Below are 24,698 nucleotides of genomic sequence, written 5' to 3'. Positions count from 1 at the left end.
AAACTCCAAAATGATTACTATCATCCTTCTAGTGGGTGGTCAACATAGTGACTGCAAACATCCAGGGTGCATCCCTGATATCCCTAATGCTATAGCGCTCACAGTATGTTTTGTACATGTTTGCACGGTTTAAAAACCATTATACCTTCACGCAACTCTGATTTATGGATCTGTACCCGCTTTCGGGCAATACGGATAAATTGCTTGGTTTTACATTTCTTCCTTCTGTATTTTGGTCTATGATGAAACCATTTACCTTTCTCCTGGCATGTAACACAAAACTCAGAGCTGTATGTTATGCCGATGCTTTTATAATTGAGCAATAATCGGCAATCGGCGCATGCGGCAAGGTCCATAACCATAGTCGCTCCTAGCGACCATTTACTCGCAGTGTGACTGACCGTCAGGGAGCTTTTGTGAGAGGTTATGGGGAGCAGCGGCAAAGAATGCGGGCGTTTAGCAAACATTTTCGGGCACATCACATCCTGCGCCCGCCATCCCGTATGCAAAAGAAAAAGTGGCCGGCGTCGCAGAACCTGCGGCCATCCTGCGCAACCATGATCTGTGGCCGATGTGTATTTGAAGAGCAGCCGGTGGGGCGTCTCAATACATTCCTTGGTGTATGCGACATTTGCATATTTCGCCCAGACGCAGCTGAGCCATTAGCAGACAGCTCTGAATCAGGCCCTCAATTCATTGGATATAGGTAGATGCAAACTGTGTGTGTGTGTGTGTGTGTGTGTAACAGAACGAAAAACAAAAAACAGAGCAATGTATATATAGTAAAGGTGTCAGGGCTAAATTATTACCAGTTATTTATATAGCGCACGCATATTCCGCCGCGCTTTACAGAGAATATTTGCCCATTCACATCAGTCCCTGACACAATGGAGCTTACACTCTCTGTTCCCTAGCACATGCTCACACACATACACACTAGGGGTAATTTGTGTTGGGAGCCAATTAACTTAGCAGTATATTTTTGGAGTGTGGGAGGAAACCGGAGCACCCGGAGGAAACACACGCAAGCACACGGAGAACATACAAACTCTGCACAGTTAGGGCCGTAGAGGGAATCGAACCAATGACCTCAGTGCTGTGAGGCAGTAATGCTAACCATTACATCGTCTGTGCTGCCCCGATAAATGGACTAAATAAAGTTTCCAAGTGTGAAATACCTTTGCATGGTACAGTACGGATAACTGGCATGAAATATACCTTTGTATGGTACAGTACGGATAACTGGCATGAAATACCTTTGCATGGTACAGTATGGATAACTGGCATGAAATACCTTTATATGGTACAGTACGGATAACCGGCATGAAATACCTTTGCATGGAGTAAGGATAACTGGCATGAAATATACCTTTGTATGGTACAGTACGGATAACTGGCATGAAATACCTTTGTATAGTACAGTACAGATAACTGGCGTGATATATACCTTTCAATGGTACAGTACGGCTAACTGGCGTGATATATACCTTTGTATAGTACAGTACGGGTAACTGGCGTGATATATACCTTTGTATAGTACAGTATGGATAACTGACGTGAAATACCTTTGTATAGTACAGTATGGCTAACTGACGTGAAATATCTTTGTATGGTACAGTACGGATAACTGACGTGAAATATCTTTGTATGGTACAGTACGGATAACTGGCGTGAAATACTTTTGTATAGTACAGTACGGATAACTGGCGTGAAATACCTTTGTATAGTACAGTACGGATAACTGACGTGAAATACCTTTGCATAGTACAGTACGGATACTGACGTGAAATACCTTTGTATAGTACAGTACAGATAACTGACGTGAAATATCTTTGTATGGTACAGTAGGGATAACTGACGTGAAATACCTTTGTATAGTACAGTATGGCTAACTGGCGTGAAATACCTTTGCATGGTACAGTACGGATAACTGGCGTGAAATACCTTTGTATAGTACAGTACGGGTAACTGGCGTGATATATACCTTTGCATAGTACAGTATGGATAACTGACGTGAAATACCTTTGTATAGTACAGTACGGATAACTGACGTGAAATATCTTTGTATGGTACAGTACGGATAACTGACGTGAAATACCTTTGTATGGTACAGTACGGATAACTGGCGTGAAATACCTTTGTATGGTACAGTACGGATAACTGACGTGAAATACCTTTGTATAATACAGTAGGGATAACTGACGTGAAATACCTTTGTATAATACAGTAGGGATAACTGACGTGAAATACCTTTGCATAGTACAGTACGGATAACTGACGTGTAATACCTTGATTTGCAGGAACACACACTAAATGCTCAGACACCAAGATGGAATCTCAGCGTTTGCACTGTGACAATAATCCCAAATGACGTCAGCATTTGTAATCTTCTGATCAGGCAGAATATACCCCTTAGGGGGCTACTCGGATAAGCTCAGACTTGGCCAGTTGTGCGCTGTATGTCAAATTATCCACCTAACACATGAGCTTTGAGCAATATGTTATGTATTTACCAATGCATAAATGTAATGTAATGAGAAAGCAGGATTAATTATTTAGCAGACTCCAGTGTAAGCACAGCCACTCAGTACTAACTACACCTGGCAACAGCAACCTAGTTAAAAGAGAGTTGGGGGACGAAGTGGTTGAACGCATTGTACAGACAGAGAAGGTGGTTTTACGGAGAATCAGTAATATCTTCATATAACCCTAAAAACCCTAACATGGGTCAAATAACGAATATGTTGGGAACCACAGCAGCCGATCAGATAATAGCTTAATTTCCAGTGCGAGCTGAGCTAATGAAAACTAACTTCTGATTGGCTAGCTAGAAGTTACAGCTCGTGTTTCTTGCAAATACAATAACTCTAGAGCCCCAGATGCCATGTAGGACCTGTCTGCTTTGGTAACAAAAGAATTTGGAACAATCGTAATAAGACAACTTTGGTATCACCCATGAAACCCTCTGGTCTTCATGGCTCTGTATTACACCACTGTTGGATATCATTCAGCCCATAAACGTCTTTACAAAGAGCGTTAGACAGCGTCCCTTCGCGTCCTACAATGAGGTCTATCTAGCCCACATACTGGATACCACCTTATCCAAAGGCAACGGCAACAATTCTTTAAGCCCCTCCCATTTCTATGTCAGGAAACAGCGCCATCAGGGGGCGCAGTATTCTGATAATTGGATATATTTTCACATCTGCAGCTCACGGCAAGGTTATGCTGCACTGAGAACGCTCGAGCAGAGCAGGAATTAGGAGGAATATGTAATACATGAATGAAGCTTTTGGAGGTTGTGTTACAAATTATACACGACACTGTTCTCCCAATATCTCAAGCCATCCGTCATGTTTAGGTGAGGGGTGGCAGGAAAGACATGAATTATATTTCAACGGCTCTTATCTCACAGGATGTTCTGTAATGGCCTGTCTACGTTCATAGATAATTTAAGAGTGCTGGTCCGGCTTTAATTTATGGCAGCTCTGCCTAATCCTTTTGTTCCAGGATGGACATATTAAGTGTCGCTTGCTTTATAAGCCAGGAATAGGTTAAAAAAATAAAAAGTAGTGGATACTGAATAGCTATCTATTTCTCTCTTTAGTGGGTGTGTGCGTGCCTTTATTAAAGTGACACGAGAAAGTTCATTAACTGCTGGAGGAATCCACATGGTATGAATGTATCTACAAAAGCAGAATAAGGTCACTTAGTTGACCCAGCAGACGTACAGCGTCGCGCTGACCGAGCAGCCGATTTGATAATCCAATACGCACTGACCAATCGGACGCTCGATATGTCTGCCCAGACATCACAACTGAACAGACATTAAAATTTGCCCGTCCAGTTGTGATGCCAGTGTCAGCTGTCCCTGCGGCCAGTTCATGGCTGGTCGGCAGGTCGCCTGTAAACGCATGTAGATGTACCGATATATCTACAAAAAATATCGCCATCGCCTGTGCTGCAGAGCCGACCTCATAGGTCTATGAACAACGCTGTTTACAGACATACCGGATGTACACGGCCGCCGATGCGCTAGCGATATAGATCATTTGTTGTCCGAACAAATGATATACTGTATCGACAAATGTGTGCCCAGCATTAGACCTGAAAGCAATATTCATAGATCTCTAGATTACAATTCTAAAATGTAACTTTAGAACTTCTTTGGGGCATATCCAATTTGCCGCGGTTTGAGTAGCACGCTATTAAATGACAGACTTGTAAAAGCCCTGACGCAGCTAATTAATGCTTATTTCGGACTGCACACTGCGGAGGTACGAGCAGAAATTATTATTAACTGACGCCCCGGGTCTGCTCCCGGGATTATGGCGGGCTTGTAATTGAATAGCTACGAGCACTTTACCCGCAGGAACAGACCTCACGACTCCATGGTGTGTGTATTGTTACTAACGTGTGGTGAATTACTGTGTTAGGCAGTGTCTGTGTATATCTAGTTAGCAAGAGCGTACATGCATCACAGGGAGGGACCAGTTACTGAACCAGGCAGGAAGTTACTCCTTGGTAGAACAGGTGCTGTCTAGCTGGAAAATATTCGAGGCTTCGTAAGCCAAGGGAAAATCAAACATCAGTCATGCGAAAGCATCCACTAAAGACCTGGTTGAAACTGGCAGAAAGACTGCTTGGCCTATGGGTACACACCTAAAGATTTTCTGTCCAACCATCCAACTACTTGATTGGTTGGAATGAAAATCTGGTAACGTATGGGAGTAACTGATGATCAGCAATTTGCTCCTAAATGCCAGAAAACAGATGAAAATGGTCGTCAGACAAGTTTGTTAAATGTTTGATCTAAACAATTTGTTCAAACAACAGTTTTTGTCCATTTTCCGGCGTTTGGGAGCAAATTGCTGATTGTCATTTGCTTTCATACCTTACCAGATTGTCATTCCAACCAATCAACTACTTTGATGGTTGGACAGAAAATCTTTAGGTGTGTACCCAGCTTTACTCAATAATATTTTAATCAATTATCTCTCAAATATGAGAGAACCCTCGCTGTAATAAGCTAACATTACTCTACAAACTAAACGGTTTTCAAAAGGAAGCAATGTTTCAGGATGAGTTGTTCTGAACTAAAGCAAATCCACATCTCTGCAATAATTACCCACGGGAGGGGGCTTTTCCTTACAATTCTGAACTTTCATGAAAGATGATTCTGTATTATTTCAGAGGATTTTTTTTTCCCCCTTTACAAGTCTTTAATCTTCCAACTGTTGACACTAGAAATAACAGATAATTAACTATTAAAATATGTATATAACTACATAAAAACAAAATGAAAGTCACATTAAATATAACCCCTTGGGCCAACTGTTCACCCGCAAATGGCCTTGTGTTCTCTCGCTGCTTAAAGAGAGCACTTTACTGCATTGCGCCCGCCTTAGGAAGCGCTTTGATCTGCGTTTAGACACAATCAGGCTTAAGTTTATATTTTTATCAGTCCCTGTGCTCCACTAGTTACATAACTGGGTAAACTTCCACTTTGTAACAGAATCAGACTTTCGTTCACACCAAAACTCGCTTCACTTATAATGAGAAAGTTTTCCATATTTCACAGGTTACGCTTGGGAGGCAGAAGATACTCTCACTGATGCGTCCCTGTAGAGTTATGTATGGTCCTTTTTAGCAATTATATCAGTCAGGTATTAATCAAATTGTGCCAGGGACTAGAAATCTCATGCAAACAAGTTTCAGGACATGATAAACCTTGTGACACTTTAATAAATAGTGAGGGTCTCTGTGCTTAATAGAGTGACAAGGAAAACCGTTTAAATACTGAATATTTTACCATCGTTAAAAAAAAACGTTAGCGCTGGTTTCAGGCAAGCATAATTAGAAAAAGAAAAAAAAATGGGTACTAGACCCTTGGTAAGGGGTGGCAAAATCAAGATCGACCGCGGATGATTGACCAGTCAATTCCGGTGGACGACCAGCAGCAGCAGCCAATCAAATTGAAATGATTTTTATTGGCTAGCTGCGTTGAACTTAAAGCCACGGCTGTCTATTGGCTGTCACTGTGACAGAAATATCCAATAAGAATCAGGCTGATTCTTATTGGCTGAGGCTGTCAAATGTAACAGCTTCCATTGTGTCGGTGCTAAAGAACCGGATTAAAGAGGGTGGGGGGGCACTGTGGCAGGGCTTAAGGGGGCCAACAGTGTCGCGCCTCCGGGACACTCGACCAATCAAGACAGGAGGAAACTGCAGCCGCCCGCCCAGCGCTCTGGAGCCTGCACTGCGGCTGGACTGCCGATGCTGCCCACAGCCATTGTGTATGTTTTTGTTTCCTGTAAAGGCCAATGTGCGAGTTTGGCAGGACAGTCTCCATGTCCCTTGCAGCAAGGCCACTCTTTGGCACACAACACCGCAGCCCGAAAATCACGAAAGATTTTCAATTATTTTGGGGGAAACCAATTGCGGGCGTGATGTTAAAAAAAAAAAAAAAAACCACGGCACATGGTTTTTCCCACAGCCGCAGGGTTCTCCTATTCAATTAGGGGACTGAAAATGGGACGCGGTGATTTCTATAGATTTTCTTTGGGGTAAAAATAAAAGAGGATATTAAAAACTTCAGGGATTGCAGAACAGCAGCTGATCCCAGAGCGGCACAGATTCAGTTACTTCCTCCAAACGCTGTAACCACTGGCTAAACCCGTACGATTATCCTGCGTCACACACCATAGGGCATGATACATAAATGTATGAGAAATCTAAAAATTTTTTCATATACAACATAAAATAAAGGCCATTTATTAGTGCTAACGTTTATTAGCGCCCGTGTTTACTATATTGGGATTTACCTAATCAAGGATTTGGTTCGGGAACCCGAATACGAAGAAGATTTCAGTTCAGTCAAGTCCTTGGGTATTTCCATGTGATGTCAGCAATTAGGACACAGTTATCGTTTTCCAGTTTTTTGGTTTGTTTTTTTTTTACAGAAGGATTTAAATAAATTAAGACCCTCCCATCTTAGTTTCAATATGCAAATTTACTTTGCATTCTGTACAAACTTTTTTGTAAAATAATTTAGTATTTCCACCATTTCCTAGAAGGAGGTTTGTAGAATAATTATATACCCCAATATCAACCGCAGGCTCCAACAGATGAACCGGTAGCCTAGCAAAAAAGTAATCCCATTGGCCACGAGGCTGGGCGCTATTTATCTACCTATTTAACACTGTGCCCTTATCACTTTACTCATGGTTTTTATTGGCTTTGTTTTATTGGTCACTGTTTAATCAGGGGTGGAGAGAATTTGTGTTATTAGCTATCGTCACAAGAAAGGAGCGGGTGATGAATTCAGTCCATGAGAATTTCATCTGACCTCACTGAAAAGCGGTCCGGGCTTTGGTTTTATACACGTATAAAGTCGCAGATTAAGTGGTTTATACAAACTCAGTGTGTGGAAAAGGCACGACCACACACAGACCTTCTTACACGGATTCAAAGTCAGTCGCACACAGATGAACAAATGACGCACAGCAAATTGTTCAGTGTACGCTAGCAGAGTAGTTTGGTAACGCCCTGTAGTTTTATTTCTACAAATGAGACGCACATTTTAACTGAGAAAGACGCTTGACGCGACTGAGTTGCCCAGACCAAGCACGTAGAGAGGGGCTATTTGGCGCGACTGAAACCACCGTGTAAAAGGGCACATCTGTATATCTCCCCCTTAGTTACAATGAGTTGCCAGGGATACAGCTACTTTTTTTTGCTGTCGTTTTAGCTCCCCTTTACATAAATGCCCCCCCACCCCGCTGCCCCAGTATTACTGGTTTTGTTGCATTTCAGCAGTCTATGTCAATAACTGAAAGTAGCTACGAGATGATACCGTAATACAATGTACAGATATAAATCACTGAAAATTCGTAGACACGGTATTACCATTAACAATAACTCTGTGTTTCATTCTCCACTGCCCTTTTTAAAACAGATTAACACATTGATTTGAAGATACAGTTTTAACTATATCTAAATACCAGCAAAGGGCTATTCCTAGGTGCCCGATTTCCCATCAAGATACTCGGAGCTTATTAACAGGAAGGACAGAATCCACTTTTGTGCTATTTAACTTACTTGAGACAAATAAATAAATAAAATAAATAAATAAATAAATAAATAAATAAATAGGGCTCTCCGTGACTGTTTAAGGTGAGTCACTGTTGGTCCTGCTGCCGGCTGGGAAAGGCAATCAGTGAACGTGTTAGCTAGGAGATGTAAATATGCCTGTTTCCTCAATTTGTTTATAAATTGCACCGGATTGCAATCTATCAAGGTAATAAATTGGAGAGACACGCCACATGGTGTCAGATGAAGAATGGCAGCCTGTGTACCATCCATCACAAGCGCAAGGTATTGAGGTACATACAGAAGACAAGAACACAGCCCAGACAAAATCCCTTAAAGCGGAACTAAGCACAATTGTAACATTTCCTACAGCAGTCATTAATTCATACACCTGAAAGTGAGAAATCTACATTGTATCTGATCTTACCGCCTACCAGCTCAGCTTTAACAGACTAGGAGCAGCCATGACGATACTATGCTGGGTGGGTGGTGCTGTGCATACTGACTGCAGAGGAAGTACTATAAATGAAAGAAATGCTGTGTCCCCCAGCAGCACAGAGTATATCAGGAGATGAGTGATGTGTCAGTGAGGACAGGGCTGCATGTGACAGGGGCAGTGACATGATGTGAGGAGGGGAATGGAGGCAGCAGGAAGACACAGACTGACCGTTATATAGTGGGAGGAGCAGGGTACCCTAGCAGCACAGAGTATATCAGGAGATGAGTGATGTGTTAGTAAGGACAGTGCTGCATGTGACAGGTAATATCATACTGTGAGGAGGGGATGAAGCCACAGACAGAGCTTTGTCGTGGAAGCAGTGGGGTGTAGTGGTGCAAGGACCCCAGCAGCACAGGGTAGTAATGACCAGCTCTTACCACACAGTTGCAGGTAGATTATGTTATAAAATGTACCAATATACTAAAGATAGCACATTAGTTTTTTTTTAATGAGGATATAAATAGGTAAGGAAGTAAAAAATGCTGGCTTTAGCATACATTGCTACTAACTATAAAGAAATAAAGCATAATGAATAGAAGCAGAAACATTGTCTCTTAAAACTAAGAAGCAGGAAGACGGAGCGTGATAAAAGCGAGGACAGAGTACAGGATGTACATGTCGGTTTGATGAACAGCAGGCAGCTTTTTGGGGTATTTTGACGTTAATTGGAGGTGACACTGAATATATTGTGCTTCTTTTCCTGTTGATTACGGTTTCTTAATTACAAAACAGCCTATTGCCTTCCTTTATTGTTTGCTTATTCAATTTTGCCTTTCCCATTCTTTCAGAAGCAGGTGTTCAGTTTACTTTTTAATTAGAGGCCCTGTTCATGCCCTGTTCTCTATCTCTCGCTTTTATTTTTTTAAGAAACCTTCCCCTGAGGCACACCGAGATCTGCCTCCAAAATATTTTCATTCGCCAGCTTGGACAGCGGATAGGATGAGGTTAATGTTTTCAGAGTCTAAAATAAACTTGCAAAACTCCAGATGTTATGCAACTGGTAAGCAGGATGTTTCTGAGGTAAAAGTGCACTGTCTGACTCTACACAGTGAAGGCAGCCATTTTGTCACCATAGCCTACCCACTCAGCAGCATCTCTGAGGCAAGTGGTGCGTCAGTGGCGACTCTGCTTCTTAGCGGATTTATAGGTTTCATTGCCAGGAATACTGGCCCAGACCACAGAATGGCTGCTTCTTCTGTGTGTAGAAACAGATATTCTATACAGGTGCATTTTAAATGTCAAACAGAGCTTGCACACACCAGATCCAAAGATAATTATTATAGAGATCAGCTATCTTCATGGTAAAGCCGTCTTCGGTACTCATACTGTTCAGGAAACAGCAGGTTGTGTATCTCCAGTACTTCTTATGTGTGATCTCCATAATATAATGGCTGTGCCCACTGGCCTCTTTGCAGAGGAGTAGTGTGTTCCATGCCAAGGAACAACTCATTACTTTAAATAGCAAAGCAGTGACTTTTTTTTTAAACTCATAGCTTATAATTGAAGTTTAGGATTTTATCTCAGATGTATCACTTGAGTCCATTGAAGCACAGAATGGAGGAGAGAAGGAGGGAGGGGGGGGGTCAAAAAGGAGAGGGGAGAGGAAAGTGCCAATCAGAGTGGGGAGGTGACAGAGGCCAATAAGAAAAGAAGAGGAGACGGATAGTGACAGAAGCCAATAAGAAAGGAGTGGACAGGGGCAAAGAGTCGATCAGAGAGGGGTGGTGACAGAAGCCAATAAGAAAGGAGTGGACAGGGGCAAAGAGCCAATCACAGGATAGAGAGGGGAGAGAATTTAGGAGGTGAGAGGTGAATGTAATCAGACAGGAAAGGGGAGGTGACAAGAAAGGGGAGGTGACAGAGGAGGGAGGGCCGGAGGGGAGGCAATCAGGGCAGGTGATGGAGCACGAAATGTAGAAACAGATCTCAGATCCGTAACTTATTTAGAACATAGAGCAAACAAACCGAGACAAAACTAACAGGTGGCCGTTATACTATGTAGCGCTCCATGAGTTCCGGAGTCCTGGATGGTGCCCTCTGTCCATTTTGGCGCCAGGGGCTCGTGCTCCACTGGAATCACCCTCGCTACTCCCCTGCCTCTTTGTACATTCTCTAACTGCCCCACTGCAGCAGTTCAGTGGAACTGGGCTAATTTATTTTACTTTCTAACAGAGCTGGACTTGAATTATTATCACTATTAATCTTTATTTATAGGGTGACACACAGTGTCCGCAGTGCCATAACAGGATCAAAAGAACATACAAATGTGTCCTCAATACGCCATGCAGTGCGATATGCCTGGCGTGACCGAGCCGCCAACTTTTCCATCAAATGCTAAGTCGCAATGTGACACTTTTAGGACGCACCAGCAGACACTGCCGATTCATTTGATGTGCGACTGGATCTGTATATGAAGCACAACAAAACTTGGAATGAAAAAAAAGCTGCGGCCGCTACATTGCAGCACTTCCTATACAGATTCAGAGACTCGGTCTCGGGCACATTTTCGGGAAAAAGAGACGCAAAACAGACGGAGAGTCTCACGGGACCTGGCGCGGCCGAAAGGGGCATTTTGGGTCAACTGCAGTCAGTGCTGGCTGAAACCTGTGCCCGGATAGATGGTTGCAGCAGGCAGGTTCGGGGGACTGAGTGTGGGATGGGGGCAGGGGAGGAGATGGTGGCAATAGCGAGGAAAGGAAGAGTACTTCAGGGAAAAGAGCCTTGCTCCCAAGAGCTGACAATCCATGCCACCTAGCATGCTCTAATGTAGAACTCTAGACCAATCATAATCAACATGCCGTCCTCCAACGGCTGTGGAACTACACATCCCAGTATGCCCTGTCACAGTTTTGCTGTAAGGGCATGCTAAAACTGTGGCAGGGCATTCTGGGATGTGTAGTTCCAGAGTCGCTGGAGGGCTGCATGTTGAATACCTCTGCTCTAGACCCTTCTAATTGGTGCCTGCTTCGTGTCCATTTGTACATACTCTTATAACACATATAGAGCAAACGGCGCAGGAAACCGCACTCTGAATTCACTTCCGTGTTTATGCTGTGTGACCAATCGCAGGGGATCTCGCACACAGGAAATCAGCTGATCCGAACGGGATAACAGTCACCAGGCAAACCGATTTGATAGGGCTTCAGTCATATTGTTTAACACAGAGATAGAAGAGTTCAAACACGTGAGACTGGCCCGGCCCGCTACAAAAGCAATGGGTTAACGTGTCCTTTCCACTACACCGCTGTGTTGTGACTTTCTCCATCTGTGGGTCACGGAGCATCTTTCATACATGAGTAAGCAGCAGCAGGCTGACGTCTAGGTGTCCTGCAGTAATATCTGCTATGAGTGCTACTTCTGCCTGACAAAGCAGGTTTTCTCCTCCACAGGGAGACACAAATGCTTATTTCCTGCAGTTCATGAGCTAATGGAATTCATAAGATGGACAAGTGCTGTCTCCTAATTCACCCAGGAAGCCCCCGAGCCAATAATGCTCTAGGGCACGGCTCAGGGTACTGATCGGCAGAAGGACCCAGCTTCCTTTTACAGTCATGGTCTACTACTACATTGCATGTTTCCATAATGCCTGGCAAACGGGATTAACGTTGAAGGAAAGATGCATTCTGAGCACAGTTTTAAGACTTAAAATTAATCTCGTTGACATTTATGGACACGGTGTTATGGCATTAGGTAAAAACTAAACAATGGGGATATCACACGGGTTGTGTCCGAACCTGACAGACATATACGTAGACCAGTTTGAATATCAACAGCAGCATAAGTTTAAAGTGATTGCCCTGCAGGTATAAAAAGTTTGCACTGATCTAGTTTTAGTTCACGTGATCTGTGGCCTCCAATAAGAACGGTGTTTATCAGGATTTTTATGTACATGTATCCAGGTCATCTGGAAAATGTGCTGACCAGCCTAGATTACTAGGAACCATGCTTTGGAGGGTAGAGAATGAAAGGCATCGCTTTATACATTAGATGTTTTATTTTAAGGGGTTGGTGGGTACATCAGGTCCTCGAGTGGGGTATCTTACTGGAAAACACCAGGAACTAACCGTAAGGCCACCATTCCCAAGGACATGCATTTTTGCATCTTACAGGTCAAAGAGGGATGGAATTTCAAGGGCAAGAAATAGGACCCATGCACTTAACTTCTATCTAAAAGACAAAGAAGTTGCTGACTCTAAATAGGTCAGACCTGGCCAACCTGTGGCTCTCCAGCTGTTGTTAAACTACACATAAAAGCATGCCCTGATACAGTTTTAGCATTCTCTAATAGCAAAACTGTGGCAAGGTATGCTGGGACTTGTAGTTTTACAGATGGAGAGCCACAGCTTGGCCAGAAACAGGCAGCCTAAATCTCCATCTTCAGCGGGACATCCAACTGGACAGACATCAATACACAGTGTATAACAAAAGGAAAGGAGCAGAGTGTCCCCTAGATGGACTAAAGCCGCATACACACTAGACGATTCTTATGGACAATAACGATATTGTTCAGCGATATATCGTTCATTTTGTTCAGTGTTTAAGCAGTGAACGACCAACGATGCGCGCTCCAGTGGGTTGTCGTCCGTACATGCAGGCCAATCTGACAATATCATCAAGAATTGCCTGCTCAGAGATATGGCAGGATGACTTCACTGAAATATATCTTTAACGATATCTGCCAGTGTGTACACCCAATATCGTTTGTCCTGCACTACAGAAAATTCAAGGGAAATCTTTTACCGGTATCGTTCATACAGCACATCGTCTAGTGAGTATGAGCTTTAGGAGAAACAGATTTTACGGTGAGTAAACAAGGGAAAAAGTGTGCAACTTACCAACAACATGGCAGAAGTACCGTTGGGCCTCGATAAATGGATGGTCATCTCTGGGAACATCCGATCAATCCGGGTGATTACGTCATCGATATACCTAGGAGAGAGCAGATGAGCGGAATTAGTCAATAGAAGAAGACTGAATCCTCGTTTAGCTATTGTGCCCTCCCAATGCTGTTTTTACACACTTTGCTCAAAATGTATGAGACAGGATAAGCTGAATTCCCACCTGTTAATCTAATTATACGCTAGACTATATTATTTGTTTGTGGGAGGACGGTGGTTATGGCAGAGCCTGTCTAAGTTTCAGTAGTTAAAGTTCTGTAAATACACGATGCCGACAGGACCACGTTTTCACACAATATTACGTGCTTCTGCACACATTCTGCACCACGATTCCTCAGGGAACTATTTACAGTTAGGAACCACAGGGAGTAGCAACACGTTTAAAATAAATAAAAAGTAAAGAGAAACCTGCAGGCAATGTAGAATATAACTGTACTTTACAAATTAACTGTATTAGGGGAAAAAAAATAATCCTCGTTATGGCTTTGGTTACTCAAGTCTGGGCCGGATCAACAATGATGTGGATGGAGCTGCAGGCCCCCCTCCTCAATGAAAACAGGCCCACAGGATCTTGGATCCAGAAAAAAAAAAATCCTTGTCAAAGGCTGTAAGCAGCCGTCCGAGGTTCTGCCCATTCAATCCCCATCAGGATTATATCTATATAGTACCGTCACAGCAAAAATGCACACACATGATCAAAACAAATTTCTGGCGGATCACCTGCTAATGGAAATCCACCATCCAAAAGGAACATGTTTATGGGTGCTTCAGTCAGTTTCCTTCCACATTCCTAATAGCCAGGAAGAAGGGCTGATTAGGAATGTTTAAGCTACGTCATCCATGGTGCTAACCACATCCCCTGGCACAGGCCACGCCGACACAGCACTGGTCACACTCCTCACACCCCCTGCAGCGGCACGCAATAGGCCCTTCGTAAATTTCTGCTCCAAGCCCATGTGAACCTTGATCTGGAACAGAGTCTGAGGTTATGCTGACAGGGGACAGATCTATCCGGTTACTTCTATGGAGACTGAAATCCCATGTTCTGGCCATGTCATCTGCAGGCTTTACGGCAAAGCGATCGGAAAACATTTGGCATAGTGCAGCAAGTGATCAGAACAAATCATCTTCCATTTAAAAAAAAATCAATATTGTCAATACTCAGGACAGCAAGCTTGGTCTCATACCTCACAATTCCAGACAATTTGGTAAAATGGGTCTCCACGTGCCACTAAATAGGACTATCAAAGGCCAAACAATTTTTAAATGTTCCAGACCAAAATTGGGACAACTATTTACTGGGTGCAGGTGGACATTGGCTGACTATACAGCCATGGCCAAAAGGTTGTTTGCTGTATCTGGAAAAACGCTTGTCCGGAGAAGGAAAGGTGAGCGCTACCATCAGTCCTGTGTCAGTACTGTTTGTGAATGATCAAATATTGGGTCTCATTCAGACCCGCTCGCAAGCGGGTCGATGTAGAGGCCCTGCGCACACGCAGCAGCCGCACTGCACGTGCGCAAGCCCAGGAGCGAGAGAAAATCTCTCACTCTAGGGCTTACTACAAAAGGGGCGGCTGTCGATGGTGATCGACAGCTCGCACCATTTTGTAGGCGGGGTGGGTGGTTTGCCAAACGGAGGCCGTTTGGGGGCGGCCCCACGGACATCACTCGTGATGTCAGTGGTGAGTTTCTGGCTCTAATAGAGCCGAAAGCTCACTGGGGCTTGCGGCAGACGAGACCCTACCACAAGGGTCTCACCGCAAGCCCCAATGGTCTTGACCATCGCGACCATCAACCTGGCCACTCGCTAAAGCTGTGGGTGGTCACCCACAGCTTAGCGAGCGGCCAGCTCATTTTAGAGATGCGGCTGCCCTCATTCAGAGCAAGCGCTCGCATTTTGCGAGTGGCTCTGAATTGAGGGTCCATTGTCTGTAAAGTGCTTTGGAATGTGTGTGAATAACTTAATGAATAAATAAATTTATATAAATAACTGGTAATGAATAAATATTAAAGAGGAGCCACATACATCCAACAAAAGGCTAAGGGCAGTCTGCTAAGGCCATTTCTTGTATATATAGGATTTAAAATCACGTTGGGAAAACCCAACTAAAAAAAGATTTAAACCAATTAATTTTCTACAGTCCGATAGAAAAAGAGTAGAAACTGCAATGGGAAAGCCAATCAAACTCCCCCCTTTTTATCCAAATCTCCGAGTACTAGATGTCAGGCAGTTATCATTTTAATATGTTGCATCTTACAAACCGTTATGATACCAAATCACGTCGGCATGCAAGATTAATTTTTAGCAGACCGCACAAGCTTATTCTTTATTAATATTTAAATTAAATGTAACTTGGAACATGTGCAAAATAAAATTAAAGTGTAATAATTAGCTGGCAGCACCGAATAGTTTTGCTGAAAAGACCGGCGGGACCCAACCAACCTCAAGACAACAAAAATAATCCGGACATAGAAATTGTGACAAGAACACAGTTTGTACTGTGAATCTACAGTGACGAAGTAATCGCCACTAATTCCCAGTTTTCACTGCTGGGAGTGACAGCCGCCACATTACCGCAGTCCTAGCGCCGCTGACACCGGCTCGCTGTTTCTGTGCTCAGCATAAAAAAAAAAAAAAAAGTGTTGTCGCTTCACAGAGGAACAAAGGTCACTGCTAACTATATGCTAATAAAGACACAAGATATTTCTCTTCCGCCAAACCCCAATCAATAAACATCTCAACTTCTGGACACCGGCCGGAGCCTGCAGAATGTAATGGAGTAAGCAAAGCCGATGACAGCAAAACAAATGGGAAGTGCTGAGAAGGAGGAGTGAGCAAGACATACTCCTGCACTTTAAATACAAGGTACAATCCGATGCTAGGGTCATATTTGCGTAGTCCTTTACGCCTCCCAATCGGGGGCTCTGAGAACTGAGGCATATAGAGGGGCATGACTGAAGGGGGCTATGAGGACTGAGGCATATAGAGGAGCATGACTGAAGGGGGCTCTGAAGACTGAGGCATATAGAGGGGCATGACTGAAGGGGGATCTGAGAACTGAGGCATATAGAGGGGCATGACTGAAGGGGGCTCTGAGAACTGAGGCATATAGAGGGGCATGACTGAAGGGGGCTCTGAGGACTGAGGCATACAGAGGGGCAGGACTCAAGGGAGCTATGAGCACTGAGGCATACAGAGGGGCATGACTGAAGGGGGCTCTGAGGACTGAGGCATATAGAGGGGCATGACTGAAGGGGGCTCTGAGGACTGAGGCATATAGAGGGGCATGACTGAAGGGGGCTCTGAGGAATGAGGCATATAGAGGGGCATGACTGAAGTGGGCTCTGAGGACTGTGGTATATATAGCGCATGACTAAATGGGGCTCAGGTATATGGAGGCGCATGACTAAAGGGGGCTCTGAGGTATATAGAGGCGCATGACTAAAGGGGGCTCTGAGGTATATAGAGGCGCATGACTAAAGGGGGCTATGAGGACAGGCATAGAGAGGCATGACTAAATGGGGCTCTGAGGTATATAGAGGCGCATGACTAAAGGGGGCTCTGAGGTATATAGAGGCGCATGACTAAAGGGGGCTCTGAGGTATATAGAGGCGCATGACTAAAGGGGGCTCTGAGGTATATAGAGGCGCATGACTAAAGGGGGCTCTGAGGTATATAGAGGCGCATGACTAAAGGGGGCTCTGAGGTATATAGAGAGGTATGACTGAAGGGGGCTATGAGGACAGGCATAGAGAGGCATGACTGAAGGGAGCTATGAGGACTGAGGCATACAGAGGGGCATGACTGAAGGGGGATCAGAGGCACATAGAGGGGCATGACTGAAGGGGGATCTGAGAACTGAGGCATATAGAGAGGTATGACTAAAGTGGGCTCTGAGGTATATAGAGGCGCATGACTAAAGGGGTCTCTGAGGTATATAGAGGCGCATGACTAAAGGGGGCTCTGAGGTATATAGAGGCGCATGACTAAAGGGGGCTCTGAGGTATATAGAGGCGCATGACTAAAGGGGGCTCTGAGGTATATAGAGGCGCATGACTAAAGGGGGCTCTGAGGTATATAGAGGCGCATGACTAAAGGGGGCTCTGAGGCATATAGAGAGGCTTGACTCAAGGAGGCTATGAGGACTGAGGCATATTAGAGGGGCATGACTGAGTGGGGCTCTGAGAACTGAGGCATATAGATAGCATACAATACTAGTGTGAGGCACTGCTGTGTGGCATATTATGATTTGGGGACACTGCTATGAGGCATATTATCAGTTGAAGGCAATGCTGTACATCATCGCACAGAGCAAAACTGAAACCTACAATCATTCAAAAAACATATATTAAAATAAATATATTAGGTGACTTCTAATATCCATATGACTGAAATATATATATGCCGATTGCTCTTGCATAATCGGTGCAGGTCAACATTCCTACTGTACGATTCCCTTCGAGAAGCCTTGTTGGTCCTTGCCGAAGCAACCAGCCCCATTACGCCCCAATGTGAAGGCGCACATTTCTCAACACTTGAAGATTCTGATTAACGTCTGGACAGATGGTGACGAGTCTCAGCCTGACCCCTCTTCTTTGCTCTGGATGAGATCCAACCCTGGTGCGATGCCGCTCAGCTTCAGCGAGATTTAAATAGCAATGTATCCCACACAGTGTGCAAGAGACATGCTGTTCATTTCATACACCCATGCAAAGTTGAGAAAGTAGGAATCTCTGGCATGAAAACAGCAGTTTGAAAAAAAAAAAAATAAAGCAGCTAGTAATAGCAATAGCAACAGAGGACCGGAATAGCAGAGTACACCTTTAAGACATCGTAGTGCGCAGCTAACAGGTACACACGCAGGGAACAGAACACTGTTTTAGAAGCCGAAGCTGCAGCCTATATGATCTGGATTTGAAATGCAGGTAAGGACTAAAGCACAAACATTTCTAGCACACCTGCCACCTGCACACTAAGCAGCTATCTGATCAGACAGCGTATTATTAAACATACATTACTTTCACAGGGTGTTACAGCTGCAGAGGTTACTTCTACATGTACCTTCTTAGAAGTCTGCATGATGTTATCCATCTTCTGGATAGCTAGGAATATTGATTAATATTCATGAGCGGACAAGCCCATGTACTGGCAAGGAGCATGCTCAGTGCACTCCTGAGAGACATGCTGTGACATCACTAAGCTGCCAGCTTCCAGCACATTGGCTCTGAATCCTGCTTTTTTTTAAAAGGAGGAGCCTTGATGACATGATTTGCGTTACCGTTCCTCGTCTTGCACAAAGACATGCTTTGCATCGTCACGCAGTGGTGGGCAAAGCCTGGTTGCGCCCGACGCAACGATAGGCCGCATGTGTCAGCCCGTGATGATGGGAATTTCGTTATCATGCCCTCCACACTTGCCCCTTTGGGCGAAAAAAGGGGGAGAGTATGATTTAATGCACATAGAAGAACATAGGGTATGCAAAGGCTCCTACACCCTATAATTACATTCAGGATGCGCAAAAGTCACATCGGTCCCAGATTAATATTTTAAAATGATGCATCTCCTTATAGCTAAATTGACTCCCATCGATGTTCCTATACCCCCCCTCCAAATGACACCCCATGTCTGCTAACACCTCCATAGTAATTACTAGTAGCAGTCGAACACATCACACGTCATGTGCAAATTGCGTGCGATGTGTCTCACTTCAGCCGTGCGACACCTCGGCGTTACCGGCCCAGAGTCTGCTGCCAGATAGCGGACATTGCCCCCAGGAGTCAAAGCTGGGGAGAAAAATAACCGATGACCTAAATAGGACATGGTCTGATAAAATAAACAAAATCTTACGGCTTGATCTGCGACCGTAATAAACATCACAAGTGCCTTAAATAGGCGTAAAAAAAAAAAAAAAAAAATCACAAATTATTAAACAAAAAATTACAAAAAGTTGTGAATCCGGGATGTAGAGCAGAATTTATGATGTGTGTTCTAGACAGATAGTGCTGATTAAACAATCGCCCCCCCCATTTCCCCCTACATCAGAACCACCGTATCTGCAGGACCCCCCCCCTTTTCTTGAATTTTTGATTTATTTATTAACCTCCAGAGGGGGAGAAAAAAAAAAAAAAACAAGGTGAATTTCATCTCCACCACAGCTGTCTCCAGCACGAGTCTCTACATGTCAGCAAATAAACCAGCGCGGTCCTTCTAGCAACACCAATTAACAATGTTTAATAAGGCAGAATGAGAGGCAAAGTATAGGGAGAGAATTGCTCAGTGATATTCCAGCAGCTGAAAATGCAACAGATTCAATTCCCGGGAGTCCAGGATATTAGTCTGAGCCTGGACCGCGAGAGAGGGGGTAGGAACCAGCAGGAGCTCACGCACAGCCGAAGCAGGATGATGTTACTGGGAGAGGAGAAGGGAACATTGGGAGATTAGCAAGGTGCCCACATTGGGCTATACATTAACTGGTGCAATAGACGCCATGCTGCGTGCCTCAAATTCACCCTCTTCCAAACATCTTAGCCAGAGGTGGGCAGGACAGTGGCACTTGATCGCTTTAGGGGCCAGATCAGGTAAACAAACAACAAAAGCGTATAGACGGTTCACAGGAACTGTTGGCCACACAGGCAATGCCCAAGAACGGCCCAATACTATAGCAAGCTTATAAGTGCTGTCAGTTTGTTCTCAAAGCCTTCCGCAACACTGTTGGCAGCTTTTACAGGCCGACTGGTCAATATGGCCAACTGTATATGGCTGAGCTGGTAACGGACATCGTTACTTGGTGCTGGTGCCAAGTCGCATGCTCATCCTGCGTGTCGCCAGTCACTGCAATCAACTAAAGTGCATCATGTAGAGGTCGGCTCTAGGATGGGGGTCACAAGAGCGCACCACAGCTCTTGGCAACGCAGAACTAAACTCAACACAGCTATGGAGAAAGAAAAAACAAAGAGCAGGATGTTATGGGAGCAGGGAAAGAGACGGGCAAGGGGTACACCTCTCTGTACACTGGGCTATATTTAGATAAAACTAGAAGTGTCCTCTAGGAAGCCTTCCTAGTAAAATGCTTGGATTTTGCCTACAGGGTGTCTCCTAGGGAGATTTCATGGACTGTCATCCGTTATACAATGCAAGCAGCGTTTAGGGCCAGCAGAAGCAAACTAGTATATAAATGCTTTGCAGAATCACCACCATTGCCACCTGCAGAATGCTGGCAGCTGGGGGTTCCCCTACCAGTACCTTAAATAAAAGTGGTGCAAAATGTGCAAAAGACGACTCGGAAGTCAGCAGCCCAGGAGATTCTGAGTCGCACGCAGGGCAACTGCGCAAGCCTGATTTACTAACTTATGTTAATGTTAGAATCCATAGGGCATAGGCGGAGGTTTGTGCGTCTGCAAAACGGAAAGTGGTGCCGAACATTAATTTTACAACCGCCGCCGCAACCCGTATCATTAGGACATGCGGTGGCCCCATGCTTGGTGCAAGAGGTTCGTTCCTTCCCTGTATATAAGGCTCAGAATCGCACAGCGCTTTATATACACACCCATGACTCTCAAATTTCAGGACAGGGCGATCTCGCGCACTCAGTGAAATTGAGCGTTTCGGGGCGGCAACAATGAACGACAGATGCAACAGAGTTCTGTACGGCTCAGAATAGGACAGACAGACACAAAAATGCGCAAGCTCGCATCTGAGCATGCGCTATGTGCAAAAACTTTCTGCTTGCACCTGTGCACAAAGATCAGCCAGACTCAGAATGAGCCCCAGAATGTGTCCCCTACCAACATATAAATTAATCTCATCACCCACAGATGCTTCAGCAGCGGCCGGACCTCTTAATGTCCAATGGCGAGCAGTGGATTATGTCCACGTAACAACGCAGAACGCTTCCAGTGCCGGAACATCCCACTGCTAAAGGCAGCCACGCTCATTTTAAAAGTAATGGAGAAACAGCGGGTCTCCTAGGAAAGGTAGGGGGTATAATTACTGAAGTGAGAGTTTTTAAAAGTGGAAATGTTGCCCATAGCAACCAGATTCTAGCGATTATCTTCTAGAAGGTGTTAGATAAATGTTAAGTAGACTCATTGGTTGTAACTTGCTATGGGCAACATCTCCAATTCTAAAAACCCTCACTTTAGTAAATATACCCCGTAGTGTCTCCAAAAGGTGGAGAGCCCCTATTATCAAGCTGAGGATTTAATACAAACAAGGGGCGACTGTGTCCTGGCAGGATCTGCTCTACATGCAGAAGGCACACGATCAGGAAAAATCCACCACCGTCAGCAGAGGTGACTCCTGGACAAATCTCAAGAACAATAAAGCCTGTAAGAGAGCAGAGTTGTGTTTAAAACGTGGGAGAGGATGTGAAGAACCTGTGCCAGGCAGTGATGGATGAGGTCAGGCGGCGTCAATACTTCCCAACCCAATTGCAGGACTTGCTACGGCTGCACAAAGCTCCTGTCCTCCTGGAATGATGGAAGAGGAACAAGACTGCCGCTGCCCAGCTTGTGCCTTCGGCCATTTATACATTTATCTACGTGTAGGATACATTAACAGGGGGCGGTGGGGTCCGACTCGTTAGTGTTCTTTATGGGTCTCCATCGTTCCATGTTTGACGACTCATCGAGCTTAATGCAGAGACGCAGCAGCCGAGTGCCTTACCAAGGCGGAAGGTCTATCTTTCCACAGTCTCCGTTCCGTCACCCACCGGGCAAAGACTGTCGCGTGCCCTGCACCTACGTCTCTTCCATAGTGATCAGCGGTTTCTCAGAGCTTCCGTCTCCTCCATTCAGCTGTCAAAAGCTGAATCATATAATGCCGTTTGCACGTAGCCTAAATTCACCATAAAAAAAAAAAAAACCCATATCATTTACAACTACAGGTTGAGTCTCCCATATACAAAATGCTTGTGACCAGGGGTATTTTGGATATCTGAATATTCCGTATTTTAGAATATTTGCATACCATAGTGAAATATATTGGGAATGGGTCCCAAATCTAAACACAGAATGCATTTATGTTTTATATACACCTTATACACATAGCCTGAAGGTCATTTTATACAATATTTTTAATAATTTGATGCATCAAAAAAAAATTTGTGTACATACATGAAATAAATTTATGTTTCATATACACCTTATACACACAGCCTGTAGGTTACTTTATACTATATTTTAAATAATTTTGTGCCTTAAAAAAGTTTGTGAACATTGAACCATCGAAAGCAAAGGTTTCAACTATCTCAGTGATTCTAAAAATATTCCATATTTTGGAATGTTTGGATATGGGAGACTCAACCTGTATCAACTGAAAAGAAAGAAAGAAAGAAAGAAAGAAAGAAAGAAAGAAAGAAAGAAAGAAAGAAAGAAAGAAAGAAAGAAAGAAAGAAAGAAAGAAAGAAAGAAAGAAAGAAAGAAAGAAAGAAAGAAAGAAAGAAAAAACACACAAACAAAAATACTCATGTGCCCATGTCCCGGAAGCAATACTTAGCTGTATGATGTTGATGTACATACATAGGGCTAAATGTAATAGCCTGCAGACAGCAGGCATCGAAGAGACAGCCCGATGTTTTAAAGTAGTGAGCATTTAAAGGGCAAAATCAACCCGGTTTTCCCTGCTACTGACGGCTACTTTAAAACATCGAGCTGTCTTGCACGGGACTCGCCGATGCCTGCTGTCTGCTGGTTATTGCATTACGCCATAGGCTTCAAATCATGTAACGATCAGCAGTGTCTCCAAGATTTCCGCCCCACTGGTGGGATGAATTTGACAGAAGGGGAAAAACAAAGCAACCTGCAAGTGTTGGGGAGAACTACTGTAACTGTACATAGTTACACACGATATATAACATGTAATTTTGCCACGCACATTACTAAAAAAGTGTTACACCCTATAGATGGCTGGCTTGGGAGCAGGGCCCTTTTACCGCTTTGCCTGTCTGATAATACCCAGTCCTGTTTTATTATCATGTTTGCTTTCATTTGCAAAGCGCTGTGGGAAATACGGACCCATATAAATAGATGATAAAGACGTGATCCTAATAGTGTATTATTTCAAACAATTGAACTTGACCAGAAATGGAGAAAATCTCCGTAAATAGTTGTTTTATAGCTTTCCTATTTTCGTTTAATAATAATTTAATAATAATAAAATATTTATGGAGACTTTCTCCCATTTCTGGTCTGAGGTCTACCATTTGTGGTGCATGAAGCTGGACATTTGTTGTTAACCATCAGGAACACGGAGGAGTGATACCCTTATATACGTTATTATATGCATTGTCTGGTACGCAGATATATGTTTGTCTACTGTTAAAAACATCTGCATGAAGCACTACACTATATTATTTTCTATGGGCCTGATCTGAGCACAAGTTCCATTGCTTGAAATAATACACTATTAGGCGCACGTCTTTATTATTATTTTTCAGCACCTTATCAAGCGTTTTACCACACGGATTATTTGAAGATTACAGCCACCTGTCATTACTAGGATGTTTTACAACGCATCATCGCCTTTTATGAAATTATATGATTGTATTTGCACGAGGAACTTGAAATCTGTGCGCTAGCATACACCTTATAGTCACCATATTAATAGATGTTTAAATAGACTACTTGTAATATTGCTCAATGGGTTTATAAGAATCGCGGCAAACATACAAAAAAAGAATATACCTGTAGCTGATACAACTATGTGTGTGTGAATTACATATATATATATCTCAACCAACAATGAAGTTAGGGCCTGATTCAGACCCGCTCGCGAGCGCTGAGCGCTCGCAAGCGGGTCGATGGTGCCCTAGTACGCATGCGCACAACGCAGGGAGCTCCGTCGTGCGCATGCGTGAGACCCAGATAGGGATCTCGCACCAAAGGGGGCGTGCTGTCGATGTTGAGTGACAGCACGCCCCCTTTGGTGGGCATGCCGGGGGCGTGGCTGCCAGACGGAGGCGTTCATGGGAACGCCTACCGTCTGGGTCCGGCCCCACTGACATCACTAGTGATGTCAGTGGGAGTGATTTTGGCTCTGATGGATCCAAAATCACTCCAGGGATTGCGGTCACCGAAACCCTACTGCAGGGTCTCGTCGCAAGCCCGATGGTCTTAACCATCGCGACCATCATCATGGATGCGAGCGTCCAGGAGGACGTTCCAAATAAAAAAACGCCCTGATTCAGAGTGTCCGGCTCTGAATCAGGCCC

At 44.1% G+C, this 24,698-nt stretch overlaps 1 protein-coding gene across 1 annotated transcript in view; it reads right to left on the bottom strand.

Annotated features, from left to right (window-relative positions):
- MED27 (mediator complex subunit 27) overlaps positions 1 to 24,698 on the bottom strand; it is a 227,465-nt gene that overhangs the window by 50,952 nt on the left and 151,815 nt on the right. Inside the window, exon 4 of the mRNA XM_088447040.1 lies at positions 13,426 to 13,519. Coding sequence (XP_088303166.1) covers positions 13,426 to 13,519 — 94 coding nt within the window. The remainder of the gene's footprint in view (positions 1 to 13,425; positions 13,520 to 24,698) is intronic.

This window comes from Taudactylus pleione, unplaced genomic scaffold, assembly GCF_031769625.1.
Source record: "Taudactylus pleione unplaced genomic scaffold, aTauple2 ptg000412l, whole genome shotgun sequence".
Taxonomy (NCBI): domain Eukaryota; kingdom Metazoa; phylum Chordata; class Amphibia; order Anura; family Myobatrachidae; genus Taudactylus; species Taudactylus pleione.
The sequence above is the reverse complement of the archived record's forward strand: the minus strand, read 5'-3'. Positions and strand labels throughout refer to the sequence as shown.